Raw genomic sequence first — 16,697 nt, 5'->3', positions numbered from 1 at the left:
CCAGTTTCTTTTTTTTTTTTTTTTTTTACTAATCCTTAAGGAAATTTAGGTTTATCAGCTGCTAAAGATGCAAGGACTTTCTCCGCTGCCTTCTGAACTCACAGCTATTTGCTTCCTGTATCCTCTGACTTGTCTTCCCTCGCACGTATTGCCCTTGAGTGTAAGGGCAGTATCCCACTCTTGAAAACTCAGACACTTTCCAGAGGGCTCTTCCATGTGTGGTCTGGTCTGCAGCCATCTAGTGACCCTTCCAGAGTTTCTGTAAGAGGGAGACTCTGTCGCCTCCCGGCGCCGCGGCAAGGGCCACAGCCACACGGCCCAGACACGCCGGCACACGGAGCACCGTCCTCCCGTCCCCCACAGCCAGCGCTGCGGACCTGCCCGAGGGGCGGCTGGGTTCACGGCACGTGCCATGTTCCCAGTGTCTCAGTGTTCTCAAGTTTTCTTGACCAGAACTGGTTTCCTAGTTCAAGCGGACCCTTTCATCAACCAGAAAGATACTGAGGCAAGAGCTTACCAAGGCTTCTTTGCTGGAAGAAAAAGAACCGCTGACCTAAGAGCTAAGATGCCCAGAGGGGCAGGAACAGGGAGAGAGGCACCGCAGCCACACAATCATCACAGATTGCAAATTTTTGTCCGGAATTCATGGTAATTATGACAGCACGTTCTAAAGCTGAAAGTCTAACAGGAGTAATGCACACATACAATTATGCTAAAAATCGGAACACAATGCCAGAAAATATTATGTTTGAGATCACAAAGGTTCAAAACAGGGAATGATTACTGCTGTAAGAGACACAGGAAAACCAGGTAATGGCCTAGAAACAAAAAACTTAAATGAATTATTTCATTTGGCTGGAATATAGAACAAAGGGGTCTGGGGGCTTTGGAGTGGGTATTACTTTTAAAAAATCTTTTATTTTTTTCCACCAAGTATTTTTAACTACTTGGCTTAGTAGGTGTTCTGACTTACTATGACCGACACTTTATCTCTGCTCCCTTCCCCTGTTCTAAACCACCGACTACTTCTGGCCAGGGCCACTACAATAACCTTCTAGACTGTCTTCCTGATGGTCCACAAAGCAAAAATGTAAATCTTAAAAAACAAACAAACAAAAAACGAAAAGGAAACAAAAGAAAGCAGATTACACCTCTCCCACAACTCAGGCCCCAACCCCAACTGTGGCCGTCGAGGCCACAGCCCACCGGCCCCCACTCCCCCTCCAGTGCCATCTGCTACCACCACGTGCCACCTTGCTTCCTCTGCCCATCGCACGAGTCTGGTCTCTCAACTCCACCAAGTTCATTTCCGCCTGAAAGCCTTCGCGTTCTCTCTGTTCTCTTAGCCTTACTCCCTCATTTCACTCAGCTCTTCACTCCTCCATCAGCCCCTCAGAGAGAACACACGCGCTCCCTACACCGACACAGAGCCCTGCACTTCATCCACTTACTCTTCCGTCTGGCTCCTGCCGGAAGCACACAGTGTGAGTCTCACTCGTGCGCGTGGCGGGGAGGGGGCTCCGCGGTGGGCACTACGCCTCCCTCACCCGCCCGGGGCGCGGAGCGCGTGGCTCCCATCTAACGTGCCGGTGGACGACCAGGAAGACACCACCCTGAGCGGGGTCTACCGTGCAGGATGTAACACGTGCTCTGAACGTATAGCCCAAGACGCGATGTGGTTGTGCCAAGGCCAGAGCAACGGGCCTGGGACCCCGGGCGTGGCTGTGGGAATAGTTCCTCTCACTGTTTCAGCTAGTAAGCACGAAACTTCTGCGTCCTGTCCCCACACCTTGAGCTCTACAGCGTGAAGGCTTTATTTACGAAGGAGGACCGCCTCCACCTGGGAACACGACACTGTCTCCCCCGAATGAGAACACCACCACCTAACCATAGGTTTGGACTGCATACGCCACTGAACAAAGGCAAGACGACGTTACTAAATCGGCTACAGTGATTAACTCCAGTACCAACTGAAACTGGGTTGCTGCTTGACAATGGGTTCTAGACTATGTTTGGAATCCAGAAGGTTCTCTGAGATGCTTCTTAGGTCTTCGAAGCCAGAATTACCCTCCTGCTATAAATAACCAGGAAACCATAAAGCTAGGAAGCAACAACTTTTGGACTGTGGACACGACATGGGTAGGGCAGTAAGCCCTGAGAGATGGGGACCCATGAGAGGGGCCCTGTCCTCGCCTGGCTCTCTGCCCAGACCACTATCTGGAACACACAAGTATGAGTCCCAAGCACAGCACTGAGCTCTCATAAGTTGAGAAGACAAAAATCAGGAAGGAAAAAGCAGCGAGAAAGACCGTAGAATTTACAAGGGCTGAGTGCCAAAAAGGAAGGAGCTACACAGAGAAAAAGCTCCAGAAATCTGTCTAGGGGTCACCTTGAACTATCTGCTGAATACTAATCGCAGTATCCCGGTGAGACAGAGCTCCAAAGGCCAGGCGAGAACACGCAGGAAGCCAGAGGCTGAGGCTCCCTGCAGATCCCGCAGGGCTGGGCATGTCCAAGGTCCCACAGGCAGGCGTGGTGCGGCTCATTACATCCCCTGAGCCTTCGGCAGAGCGCCTGAGGGGGCACACCTCTTGAGTACCGGGGCTACAGGAGTCCTACGATAAAATAAAGGCTGCCTCAGACCCACCCACACAGCGTGTGAGATCAAGCCTTGGAACGACCAGGCTGACGCCCAGGCAGCTGACCTAACTGCCTGCTGGAGGAAGCAAGCGCCGACACCGCTGAGGCAGCGTGGGACTCAGTGCAGGAAAACGGAAACTGCACGATAAAAAAAAATCGGTGGCAAATGAACATGCAAGAAAATGTAACCTATAGATTAGGAGAAAAGTCAGTTAATAGAAATCCCGAAATAATAAACCAAAATTAGCAGACTGGGATTTTTTAAAAGAGCTACTATGAATATGCTTAGTACACTCCAGGACTCAGAACCAGATGGAACATGCAGAGAAGAAAAATACAGTATGTGGAATGAAAAATTTTCCAGATGGAAAAGGTTAGTAGAAATCTGCAGCAAAAAAATAAAACAAAAAGGAAAGAAAAAAGCAAGATGCTTAAGAATCCCAGAGACTCAGGGCACTTGGGCGGCTCAGTTGGTTAAGCAGCTGACTCCTGGTTTTGGCCCAGGTCATGATCTCACAGTTCGTGGGATCAAGTCCAGCATCAGGTTCTGTGTTGACAGCTCAGACCCCAGTCACCAAAATAAGAACCGCAGTGGCTATGACCCCCTTCTGTGATTGTACCTACACATCTCTGTAAACTCAGCAATTAATCTTTTTGTTCCCCTCTACTTCCTTTATCTAAAATACCTGAACTTTTTATGGCAGTGAACTTTACACTTTGGTCTTTAGGTCACAAGTAGTCAGCTGGGAACAGGAGTCCTAAGGAGGGATCAATGCTGCGCAGTAACCGGCACCACGGGCCGCTGCCCAGATACGGCTAGGGAGACTGACGTTGTCCCGTTTTGGGAACAGGGTAAGTGTAACTTTGTTATCTCGGTGGTAACGGACTTGGTTTATACACCCCTGGATTAAGAATGACTTTTTTTTTTTTTTTTTTTTTGCAAAAGCAAAGGGCTTTATTATGGGTTTAGGCTCACCGGGGCCTAAACAAGAATGACTTTGTATTTCTAAAGGCTGTAAGCAAACAAAATCACAAGAATATGTGACAGAAACCCTAAGTGGCCAGCCAAAGCCTAAAATGCTTTACCATGAGAATCTCCCTTAATGGAAAGTGACTGAACCTCCATTTTACGAAGAACTGCATCTTTTAAAAGGCAACCACAAAGCCGTTACTGCTGTCTCTGAAATGGCAGTCCTTATGGGAGTGTGTGGGTACGCCGAGAGTCAGAGGAGGCAGCGCATGCTCTGAAGCAGTTTGTCAGCTCCAAACCCGCCCTGCTAGACTCTCCCTGGTGACGCTGCAGCTTCAAGCATGCAGATTACATATCCTTGGTCAGGGGGCTTCTCAGTGCCTTGTGCCTTCCTCTTTGTCTCCTGCTCCTATCAGCACGGCCTGGGCCTTGCCCTTAACCTTGGTAGTGGGAGTGGGTTCCATTCTCCGGCTTTCACTGCCACCCCCAGAACCGGCCTCGCCGCAGCCCCTCTGAGGTACAGGGTCCTCTCCTCCAGGGTCTGAGGCCCAGCGCCAAGGGGCCCTTCCCCCAAGCTCAGAGGTTCCGAAAACTCCACACTCCTCCCTGCGCGGCCCCAGGCCTACTTTCTGCAATTACATCTCTGTTCCGTGTCTGCATTTTTCAAGTCTTCAACTTTTTTGTCTAATTTCCTAAATTATTTCTATTGAAATATCTACCGTCTACCAAATGGGCTCTGACTGATCCAAGCAAATTTTCAATAAATATTTGGTAAATAAATCAATGCCAGGTACTATATTAAGTACTGAGGTTATGGCAGCAAGACAGACATAGACTATGTCTTCATGATTTAATGATAATTATAAGAAGCGCTATAAAGTGCTGTGGCCTTACAGCAAGGACTTCAGTGAGAGGCAACGAGCTACAGGATATTTAAGCCTAGAATTTGGGGTTTATTACAGGGGGATTTAGACTTCAGAATGTTAGAGGATTATGACCAAAAAGATACGACCAATCTGTACTTCAGAAAGATGACTCTAGCAGCAGCTTAGTACTGTTTGATGTAAGTCATTGGAGGGAATTTAACAGACAAATGCCACAATCCAGGTTCTTATAAAGCAAATACAAGAATCATGGGGAAGACGAAATCGCTGGTCTTAGCAGCTGACTAAATGCAGAAGACTAAGGGGAACGGACTAGTGAATCTTTCACTTAATACACTAGGAAAGCAGTGAAAGGATGAAGGTAGATCACTTAAGTGGTACCCAGAAGGCAATCTAAAATTAGAGGAGAGAGGTCACGCTGAAGTCATAAATTTGTGAGTTGGCCAGAAGAGGAGAGCTTTGTCTGCGCCTAAAATATGATTTTATACAATTCACAGTTAATTACACTGTACGTACCCCCTGCGCTGACGCTCCAGGGACCAAGGCCAAATTTGCACGCACTTCTTCTTCATTTAAGCTCAGCCCCATGTACTGCGAGAGCTCCGGATACAGTTTAGGATAGAGACCTAACACAAATGAAGGAACAGAGAATAAGGCATCAGAATGGTTAAGATGAAAACCGTTATTATGGCTTTCTATTTGTGTTTAAAAACTGCATTTAACTTAGAAACTGGAATGAATTTAAATTAGCAATTTGGCAAATCATCTCATCTCTATAATGATCATTAGAAATGGGAAATAACAGAAAAAGTTTAAAGTAAAAGTCATAAAATATAAAGACATATGAATTTAAGGAACCTCAGCTTTCTAAATAGTGATGAGTAGAAATAATTTTTCCAAACAAATTTGGGAAATTGCCTTTTTTTCTTAAAATAAAACTATTAAAGATTTCATACGCATACCACTGATCCCCACCTCAGAACTGACTAAAATGTTTATTCTTCAAGCCAGATACTTTACAACTCATTTAATAAACACTGCTTTGAAAGGATTCTTCTGAACTACAATAAAAATCAAAGCTTAAAAATGTATTTAGTGTCAGAGCATTTAAAAAAACATGAACCACATTCCAATGAAATCCTAGGAACAATATGTTTAAATATTAGCAGTATTTAACTTAGTAGCAAAATTAGGTACATTTCCTTAAGTTCTTTTTTACATGACTTAAAATGAATTTTCTAGAAGAAACAACGTTATAAGCAGGTATAAGATGACTGACTACAAAAAACCTATTTAATACTCCTTTTTTATTTTAAATTGTACTATTTAGGGGCTCTGTCCTAAATCTCTATACATTCAGAAGGAAAAGGAACCAAAGAGAACTATCTAGAGACCTAGGAGAGGTTCCAGAATTTGGAGGGTTGGAAATTTCAAACCCCACCTGCAACTTACAAAGATGGAGGGCCGGTCCGGGAAGTTCAAGAGCAGTAGCACGGGGCACAATTCACATGCACTGTTTTTTCGTAAATGATTCAGTCATAAATTATGGATTTATGGGGCTGAGATTTAACTTAATCCACCTTAATTTTTATTAAATTTTAAGACCTATCTTCATATTCATAATTTACTTCCTTGATTAAAGGATTATATTCTGAAGTAAACATTTTTTTCTGTTACTGGAACTTGAACCACATATTATGCTACAGTTTAAAAAATTTCTGGATTCCCTATTTCAGTAAAAGAAGGCTTAAACACGTTTCTGTCCAAGAAGATCGAACCTGAAGTATAAACCTACTTCCATCTTGAGCAATGGGAGCAGAAGCCTCAGACAAAACTGCTGGGTTGGCAGAGTTTGCAGAAAAGGCAGTTTGAGCCTGAAAAAGAAAAAAAGATTCTAACAATGCTATATATAGAGAGAGAGTGAGTTAAATTTAGTACTTCCAGAAACAAATTACAACATTTAAGTCTTAGTCAATAAAGTTTAATTTCAAACACTTCAGCAATGTATTTTTCAAAGAAACCTGCAAATCTAAAACACATTTTATATTCTGAATATTTTAACATTATCCTATAAAAACTCAGTACGATATAACCAGAATTTCATACTGCTGTTGCCAATTAATATTTTCAAAATGCATTATAAAATATATGGCTACATATTTTACACTTTTATTACTTTTACCAACCACCCTAAAAATATTTTACTAGTAGAAGAAAAAAGTTCAATCTTATTCATAGAAAAAGTCACATATCAGGAAAACATCTAAAACTTTAAATACTTTTAAGTTGCTAATATTTTGCCATTTTAGCATATCCCATTGAAATCATCTTCATTTTAGTAACTTATCGAAGGAGGGAGATACACTGTACTAAATATAAAATTATTACAAGAAGTATGAAAAATGCATACTTAATGATTAAAATAATGTACTTTATAACTTTAAAACAAACTTGTCCAAGTCATTTTGCAATGTGTGTATTCATCAAAATGCTGCTGATGCTCAAGTATGCCAGGAAGTCCTCTGGGCTGTCTCACCGACCACGTCACGTTAAGTATTCCAAGATGAAATCCTTTTTCCAGTACAGATCTATCTAAAATCACCATGTGTCATTTAGAGACAAGATTATAAAGTGGTGTGGCCCATCTTTTTTTTTTTCCTTATTTTAATGTACATCCAAATTAGTAATTAGCATCCGGTGCAATGATTTCAGGAGTGGAATTCAGTGATTCATCCCCTACGTATTAACACCCAGTGCTCATCCCAACAAGGGCCCTCCCTCAATGCCCTTTGCTCATTTAGCCCATCCCCCCACCCACAACCCCTCCAGCAACCCTGTTTGTTCTCTGTATTTAAGAGTCTCTTATGGTTTTATATTATTTTCTGTTTTTATATTACTTTTGCTTCCCTTCCCTTATGTTCATCTGTTTCATGTCCTAATTTCCACATGAGTGAAGTCATAGGATATTTGTTTTTCTCTAATTTTGTCTAGCATAATACACTCTATGGGGCATCTGGGTGGCTAAGTCTGTTGAGCGTCTGACTTCAGCTCAGGTCATGATTTCACGGTTCGTGGGTTCGAGCCCCTCATCAGGCTCTGTGCTGGCAGCTAGCTTAGAGCCTGGAGCCTGTTTCAGATTCTGTGTCACCCTCCCTCTCTGACCCTCCCCTGCTCACGCTCTCTGTCTCTCAAAAATAAATTTAAAAAAAACAGGAAAAAAAAAAAAAGGTCAGCATAACACTAGTTCCATCCACAGTGTTGCAAATGGCAAGATTTCATTCTTTTTTATTGCCGAGTAGTACTCCATTGTAGATCTTCTTTACCAATTCATCAGTTGATGGACATCTGGGGTCTTTCCAAGGTTATATGGTCCATGTCTAATATCACTTTTTATTTAATTTGAAATATGTGGGTCAAATAAGGAAGTTTAGGGGGCACCAGGGTGGTTAAGTAGGTTAGGCATCCAACTTCAGCTCAGGTCATGATCTCATGGCTCAAGAGTTCGAGCCCCGCATTGGCCTCTGTGCTGACAGCTCAGAGCCTGGAGCCTGCTTCTGAGTCTGTGTCTCTCTCTTGCTCTGACTCTCTCCCTCCCAAAAATAAACATTAAAAAATAATTTTAAAAAATAATGAAGTTTTATACCTCGCCCTGAAATTAATGCCAAGAAAAGTCCCAAAGATGCTTGGAGTGACAGAAGCTTAATTTAAATAAGTACAGCCTATAAAAACATTGGAGGGTCCTTCATTTGGGTAGTAAATGTTTTGCTATGCATGTGAGTGCACACTTTAGTATTACTTGTTTCATAATCTGTCAATTCTAAACTGAAATAAAATGCAATGAAAATCTCTATAATTTTATATAATACTCCACAAACTCAATGTATGTTGATTTTCAAAGTTCTTTCATCAGCTATCAGTAAAAATGAACTAAGAGCCAGTGGATTACTTCTCCGATAAGCTCTAAGAAAAAAAACACTGTTCAGCACTCAAAGGAAATGAACTATCAAGCCATGAAAAGGCATGGAGGAAACTTAAATGCATAAGTGAAAGAAACCAACCTGAGAAGTCTGAAAACAGTGCAATTTCAAACGTATGAGATTTTCAAGAAGGTAAACTACGGAGGCAATAGAAAGACCAGCGACTGCCAGGGATGGGTGGGGAGAAAGAGGGGAATAGATAAGAATTTTTAGGGCCGTCTTTTGCAATAAAGAATTCTGTACAACACTAGATTCTGTACAATACCATGGCGGCTATGTCATGACACATTTGTCAAAACGCCACCAAGTACGTAACACCAAGAGTGAATCCAGACTATAGACTGAGTGGTAATAAGGTGTCCGTGCATGCTAACCAACTATAATAAACGTGCCACTCAAGTGAGGCCACGGACAGTGGGGGAGGAAGTGCTCCACGTATGCACTGGAGGGTGGAGCGGTTACTTAGAGGCTAACCCTCCGTAACCTTCCATTCAATCTTCTGGGAACCTAAAACTGCTCTAAAAATAGAATGTATTAATTTTTTTAAACAAATTTAATTTTTATTTTTGAAGGAGAGACAGAGTGTGAGCAGGGGAGGGGCAGAGAGAGCGGGGAGGCACCAGGCTCTGAGCTGTCAGCACAGAGCCTGACTCGGGGCTCAAACTCATGAGCCAGGAGATCATGACCTGAGCCGAAGTCAGACACTTAACTGACCAAGCCAGCCAGGAGCCCTATTTTTTAAAACTTGTTCTTTTTCATGATCTCATAAGCCTGTGTCAAGCTCTGTGCTGAGTGTGGAGCCTGCTTAGGATTCTCTCTCCCTCTGCCTCTCTACTCTCAAACTTTTAAAAAATTTTTTAATGTTTGAAAAAATTGTTCTTTCTTACATTGGTTATTATTCTCTATTCTTGTACTCATTCCTTTTGATCTTGCCCAAGGAATACTGAGGCGAGTGAGCTATACAGAGAAAGCTCTCTAACAACTACATATTTAATTATTATATAATCTCTAGTAAAAAATAAAAGAAAGATGGTACATCAAAGGCTTAAAGACTATAAGCCATTAAATGTAGCAAATTATTTCACACTTCCTGGAAATCTCACACTATTAAAAAAAAAAAAAAAAAGGAACAGGGTCCCCAAGGAGTCACCTCCAGGACATGCACTGCAGCCACTAGCCTCAGCCTGAGCTCCCTGCCCGAGGAGACCGCTAAGCGCTGGATCTCTGTATCTGTCTCTTAAAAGGCTGTTTTGTGCAGATGTAACAACCACAGGCTCCCGTTAAGGATTCGGAATGGACAGAGATTCAGGGATGATGTGATGCTAAAAGCAACAGCCTAGTGGCTTCTGTAAAAGAGCACGTGGCCCAGACTGCACTGCAGTGCTTTAGCTCTGCCTTCGTGTACAGTCAGAAGATCAGGACAGAAACGCCGCCTCTGCGACGGCACCTCGAGCACAAAAATAAAAATAAACCTGTCTCTATGCTGGAAAAGGAAACAACAAGAAAGACCAGCCCAGGCCTCCAGGGGCTAAGGCAGGAATACTTTTAAGTGCAGAAAGATTAAAAACCGTGCTTCCCCTCCTTACTCATGGCTGTGTCTCCAAGCAGCTATTTCCTGCTCAGAACATACAAGGTCTTCGAATGGAAACATCCCTATCATTTGCTCCTCCTTAAAGAGGTCAGTGTGATATGTCTGTAGCCCTCTTTATTTTCCAATTAAACATTTATAAATATCAACTTTCCTTTTTCTGTTTTTTTAAAAATCAATAACTTCTGCTCAAAGGCAACTATGTTTAGAGCTCAAATCTATAAAAACTAACAGAAAAGGAAGGAAACAGACTAGTCATTCTTTCGGATCCATCTGCAAATCCTTATTGATGTCTTATTAATGGCTTATTAGTCTTGAAAGCTACATATTTCAGATCAAGCTTTTTAAAAACAACATATGCCTGTTCAGATGAATTTTGCAAAAATAAAAATGACAGGAGAAAAATACTGACAAAATCCTGACTAGAGAAGGGACAGAGCACTCCCTGACTGAACAAACCTCTTAGAACTGAAGCCTCAAAGCCTTCAGCAGCTGAACAGATTTCAGAGATTGTTACCAAGCACATTTTAATTTCCTCAGTGGATTTATAATGGAAAATATGTATTCATGATGTCCGCCCATATTTACCCATCCATTGCTGTAAGGTAATAATTCAGCCATACAATTGCTACTATTATTGCTGGGGATTTTTCACCCTGGGAAGGCCAACATTTTGCCCAAAAAACACTTACATACTTGAGGTTGCTTAAGACTTCTCACAGGCTTGTAATAAACTTTTTGATTCTTTTAATGTTCATTTATTTTTGAGAGAGAAAGAGAGAGACTGCATGCATGTACACGAGAAGCGGGGGATGGGCAGAGAGAGGGAGATACAGAATCCAAAGCAGACTCCAGGCTCTGAGCTGTCGGCACATGGCCGGATGCACAGCTCGAACTCACAAACAGCAAGATCACAACCTGAGGAAGTCGGATGCTCAACTGACTGAGCCACCCAGGTGCCCCTACAATAAACTGCTGTTAGATATTTTTACGTCTGTTAGATAATTATTAAGAAGTAATCTTACATAGAGTAAACAAGGATCTTCAGGATAAGAAGCTTTGAAGTAATTTCTCAAAAAGAATCTCATCACATTTATCCTATTAAAAAGGATTCAGGACTAAAGAAAGAAAACAGGAAGTTTGATTTTCCTTGTCAAATTCAAAGAATAAACAACAGCTGAAAAAATTCAGTTTATTTACAAGAGATCAAGTTGAAAATAAACTGGAAAGAAGATAGGTTGGTTAAATACTACAAATTATCCCAGTTAAAGAGAGTAAAAACTCACAAAAACAGCAAGAATTGACCCCTATTTCCAACTTTCTTAAGCAGAAGCCTTGGTCTTCAATCAAAAACAAAATTTTAAGTTTATTTATTTTGGGAGAGAGGGAGAACACACACAGGGAAGGGGCAGAGAGAGAGAGAGAGAGAGAGAGAGAGAGAGTGAGCGAGCGAGCGAGCCAGGCTGGAGCTCCTCAACCACGAGACCATGACCTGAGCCAAAGTCAAGAACTGGACTCTTGCTTAACTGCCTGCGCCACCAAGGGGCCCCAGAAGCATCTGTCTCGTCAAAACTAATACCCACATGGAGTACTACAAAAAGTCTAACTTAATGAGATGCATTTAGAGGACAAACACGTGAAATGTCTGCCATTTACACCTAAAAGGAAATAAATCACTTCACCTTCATTGTGCTTTTACACTACTTTTAAAAGCATTCACCATTTCGGTAATTTTTAACTTCAAAGAAATGGCAAAGAATCATTCTAAAAATTAGTCACATATCTGAAAATCCAAGAGAAATGTACTAACTTTAAACAAAACTATGAACCGTCTAAGGAGCTGAAGTGTATTTTACCAACTTAATTATGCAATATTTGAATTTTAGTCTTAAAATCAACCTATCTTTAAAGAGTTTAAGTTCAGTTTCAAAGAAATAATACCCCATGTCCATTAATTCGTAGTGAAATAAAAAAAGACTTGGTAGTTTTTCTGTAACTTTTCAGTCTGCAATTAATAAACTGAAAAAAGTTAAACTGTAAAAATGAATATATCTTCTATTTAAGTTTTTTGCTTCACGAATGTCATGACACTGTATATGTATTTTCAAAGTGCATAAACAACTTAAACATACCTGAATAACTTTGTCCACCTTCAGGTCTTCGAGAGAAGGGTACAGAGACATTTTTGCAGGATTCTTCTATAGAAGAAACAAAAATAAACTTTGGTAATTCAAATTTCATTGAAATTTAAATAATATGCATAGCCAACAACATATACACCAGCAACACATATGAACATTGTAAATTTTCACACAGGAAGAAACATCTGAACTGTAAAACACACGGGAAAATATGAACATCTCGCCTACACTAAAAACTGACTACTGGTTACCAAAATATTTCTCCCTCCCTTACTACTACTATCAAACTATATCCACTGTGGATTTCAAATTTCCCTTTAAGGAAAAGTCCATTTCGGAAGTTTAAAAAATCAAAGAGTACAGTTATGTGACTTACCTAGCATATGCAAGTGATTAGCAGATGTGCAAAGATTATATCCTAACAAAACCCTAAAAGAGTTCCTATACAGTACCTACTGCATCTATCACTAGCAAAAAAAAAAGTATATATATATATATATATATATATATATATATACACACACATACACACACACACACACACGCACACATACACATTTACAGTTAGAAAAAAGAATATATGGCAATTATTAACAATAGTTATATCTTTAGGATACACAAATGATATAGATACTAAGAGACTAAGGAATAAGATGAAAATTTTTATATTAAAAAGAATTTTTTAATGTTTATTTTTGAGACAGAGAGACACAGAGCATGTACCGGAAAGGGACAGAGAGAAAGGAGGAGACACAGAATCCAAAGGAGGGTCCGGCCCTGAGCTGTCAGCACAGAGCCTGACGCAGAGCTTGAACCTGTGAACAGTGAGATTATGACCTGAGCCGAAGTCAGATGCTTAATGGACTGGGCCACCCAGGAGCCTCAAGAAATTTTTACATTTTAAATATTCCTATAATGTTCAATGTTTTTTAGTGACCATGAATTGCTCTTCCTAGTAAACAACAAAGTTCTTTAAAAGTATTACAAGGATACATACTTTAAAATTTTGTTTAGCTATTTTGAAGTATACATCTGGTACCTTCCTTAAACCCAACAGAACAAATCCTACGCTGGCAAAGGGGGTATGAGATTCTGGAGCTGGCTATCAATGTATCGCCTGCTCTCGCCAAATCCACGTGCTCCTCGAGGTCTGTGAAATGGAGCCGTGTGGCCACACCAGGCTAAGCCGCCCGCACAGGGAGCTGGAGTACACAGGAGGAGAAAGGGTTTCCCTTCCAGGTTCCAGCATCCGACTCCGGCCAAGCTCCCGCAGCACCTGCTTCTCTAGCACCTTGCTCTCGGCAGGGAGCAGCTCCTGTAGGGCCGAGTCCTGCGGTGCACGGAACCAGCACTGGCCCCCGCAGGGTGCTGAGCGGCGTCCCAGCCTGCTGCCACCCACCCACGAGGCACCCAGCCACGAGGAGCTCTCCCTAACACGCCTCACGTGTGGCAAGTCCCAGGGCGCGGCAGCAGCCTGGCCGCCACCAGCACCACTAAGAACTGCCAGTGGGCTTGCATTCGAGAAACCAACTTCACCATCCAGGGGGCAGACCTGCACGCTCCGAGGCCCGGGCAACTTTCTGGGCACTCTAGCCCAGCCTGGGGTCAAGGAGATACTGATTAAATCTGCTCTCCCTATAGTCATTAATGTTCTCTTTGCTTTTCACTGACTCCTGTTCCTTTAATCATGTCACAGTTAATAATTTTGTCCATGAAATCTTCACTGTTTAAGTTACTATAGGATTTCTGCCTTTGGACTGGGTGCTGAACCACGGAACTTTTTAAAAACTCTGTATCCTTCACATACCATAAAATTCACGTTTAAAGGACGCAGCTCTACATTTGTAATACGTCTACAGTTGTGCAACCATCCCTACCATCTAGTACTGGAATATTTCCATCACCTCAAAAAGAAACTACATGCCTATCTGTTCTCCTCTCCCTCCAGCTCTAAACAATTAAAAATGTACTTTTTGCTTCTTCATCTGCCTACTCTGGACATTTAATTTAGAATCACAAAATATGCTGCCTCATATTTCTTTCTCTTTCACTTAGTATAATGCTTAGTATAATATTTCATCCATGCTGTAGCAAGGACCAACACTGCACTCCTTTTTATGACTACATAATATTCCACTGTGTGGACACGCTGCCTTTTGGGTGTCCATTCATCACTCAATGACACTTTGGGTTTCTACACTTTTTGACTATTATGAACAATGCTGCTAACGATGCTAATGAACACTTACATCCAAATTTTTGTGTAAACATGTAAGTTTAATTCTCTGGGTACCCAGGGAAGAGTAGAACTGCTGAGTCAAGTTGTAACTCCATATTTACTTTGTAAGGAACTGTCGAACCAGTTTCCAAAGTGACTGCATCATGTGACATTCCTACAGCAACAAGTAAGGGAGAGTCCAGAATGCTCTGTACCTTCACCAACACTCACTATGGTCTCTCCTACGACAGCCACCCTAGTAGATGTGAACAGTCCCACTATAGTTTTGATTTGTATTTCTCCAATGCCTAATGATGTGCAGCATCTTTCCATCTGGTTACTGGCCATTCGTATCTCATAGGGGAAATGTCAATGCAAAGCCTTTGTGTACTTTATTACTTTCTTTCTTTCCTTTTTTTTTTTTTTTTTTTTTGCATAATTTTCCTGGGATAGAAGCTTCAATAAAATGCCAAATAAAAATGGCCTGATAGTTTTTAAGGGGAAAATAGGGCTTAGGTTTATGAATAAAGTACAAATTCATGAGAAAGCACAATGTAAAAAATGGCTTAATTCTATTCATCCGGGGGGGATAGGAGTAAATCATTTCTCTAGCAGCTGCCCCCTTAAACACAGTTTACTTACATTTCCAACCATTTAATCCACATCATAAAATCATCTGAAATTCACTGGAACAAATGTTGACTTTTAATCTAGCACTATTTCTATTTCTGGTTTCTACTTTTAGTTTTGCCACTGGTCACCTACAAGAGCCCTTCTTCCTCATGAAAAATGAACTGGATGATGATACATTTTACAACTCAGGGAGCTTTCTCTGAAATTTTCCTCATGGAAGCTTTCCCTCAAATAAACACTAACTGAAGTCTGAACAACTCTAAGGCTGCTCATTCCCTGAAATGACTTCGTGTTCCTACAAACAATCAATCAAACTCAAGTCCCCCCAAAAATGGGCTTCTCAGACACTTTTTAAAATATCAAGTATCACCCCGACCTATGTTTTAAAAATTTAGTTTCAAGTTTGCTCTAAGTATGTTGAGTCTAATTAACTCTCACCACTCTTCTAAAACATAAAGAATTCCTCAATGGTTTTCCTTCACAAACTACTTTTGTGGCCTCATTTCAGATCATTTCCTCTTAAGCATTACAACGTTACAGCCACAAACTACTTGCTATTTCCCATCCAGGTCAAGTGCCTCTGTGCCCCATATCTTCCTTCGCGAAAGCTGCCTCCTCTTCCCGAATGTCCTTCCAGGACCTTCTCTCTCAAAATCCCAGTCAAGAGCCACTTCTGTGAGGACAGCTTTGATGACCTCAGTCTGACTCCGTTTCTCTCAAGTCACCGACTTCACTCTGCCTTCCATTATATAGCTAGTTTGTTTATCATGATGTCTTTCTTATCCTAAAAAAAGTCAAATGTTTACTAAATTTTTACCAATATTGTCAAAAGAGCAATAAAGATATCTTTCAAACATTTATTGAAACGTTCAATTTCCTTCTCTTGCAAGTCTACATATCTGAACACAACACTGTTGAAGCTTTTCCAGGATAATAATAAATTCTTGTACTATTTTTCTGAAAGGCTCCATTAACTTGATTGAGTTAATCTTTGATCTAATGTTAAGTGTCAAAAATAAGTAGCTCTTTTTGGAGAACTACAAAGCTAGCTTTGAAAAATCCTTTCAAGCATGGTTGGAATTTCAGAATGACTAATGATGAGATTTAAGGGGATTGTGAAAATAATTCTAAGTACATCAGTGTGTGATTTCTCATTTTACTTTCTCTTAAAACGCCCCTCACACAATATCACTGCACTGACTACACAATTGTGTTTCTAGGCCTCCCCTTAGGTGAGAATCAACTGGCACAAACCTCCTCACTCTGAGAGTCCCCGGGAAGCGTCTTGCCATCTACTCCACCAGTGTAGCGCCATGTTCCCAACTACAGCAGCTTGGTGCCACCGGCCTAATGCCTGAGAAGAACTGGTGCTCCCCACTGGCCCCTACAGGTTCGGCCTCCTCTGTGCAACCTCGTGGACCCTCAACTTTCTCCAGGCATAATGAAAGGCCTTTGCTTCCTACGCCTTGGAAAATAACCCCCAAATTAGTTTCTACTAAGAGGTTTCTCAGAGCTTGGAATAGTGCCAAGGTTTCTTTAGAAAATCTAAAAATAAAAATTTCCCAGCTATTCTGCCTCAGTATCCAGTTTCCTATTTGACTCTCCATCTTTTCAGGGCAAGTCAGGGTAACTTCCCTGGAGTCTTC

At 41.4% G+C, this 16,697-nt stretch overlaps 1 protein-coding gene and 1 long non-coding RNA gene across 2 annotated transcripts in view; one reads left to right on the top strand and one right to left on the bottom strand.

Annotated features, from left to right (window-relative positions):
- The window catches only part of SDCBP (syndecan binding protein), a 36,226-nt gene that overhangs the window by 6,390 nt on the left and 13,139 nt on the right, over nt 1–16,697 (bottom strand). The window contains exons 2-4 of the mRNA XM_029923544.1: nt 12,192–12,257; nt 6,290–6,368; nt 5,011–5,120 (exon numbers count right to left, since the gene is read on the bottom strand). Coding sequence (XP_029779404.1) covers nt 5,011–5,120; nt 6,290–6,368; nt 12,192–12,242 — 240 coding nt within the window. The 5' untranslated portion in view covers nt 12,243–12,257. The remainder of the gene's footprint in view (nt 1–5,010; nt 5,121–6,289; nt 6,369–12,191; nt 12,258–16,697) is intronic.
- Nucleotides 747–16,612, top strand: LOC115279035. The gene is made up of 3 exons (XR_003903167.1): nt 747–810; nt 3,369–3,492; nt 16,272–16,612. It is a non-coding gene; the product is annotated as an uncharacterized LOC115279035 (long non-coding RNA).

Source organism: Suricata suricatta, chromosome 15 (assembly GCF_006229205.1).
Source record: "Suricata suricatta isolate VVHF042 chromosome 15, meerkat_22Aug2017_6uvM2_HiC, whole genome shotgun sequence".
Taxonomy (NCBI): domain Eukaryota; kingdom Metazoa; phylum Chordata; class Mammalia; order Carnivora; family Herpestidae; genus Suricata; species Suricata suricatta.
The sequence above is the reverse complement of the archived record's forward strand: the minus strand, read 5'-3'. Positions and strand labels throughout refer to the sequence as shown.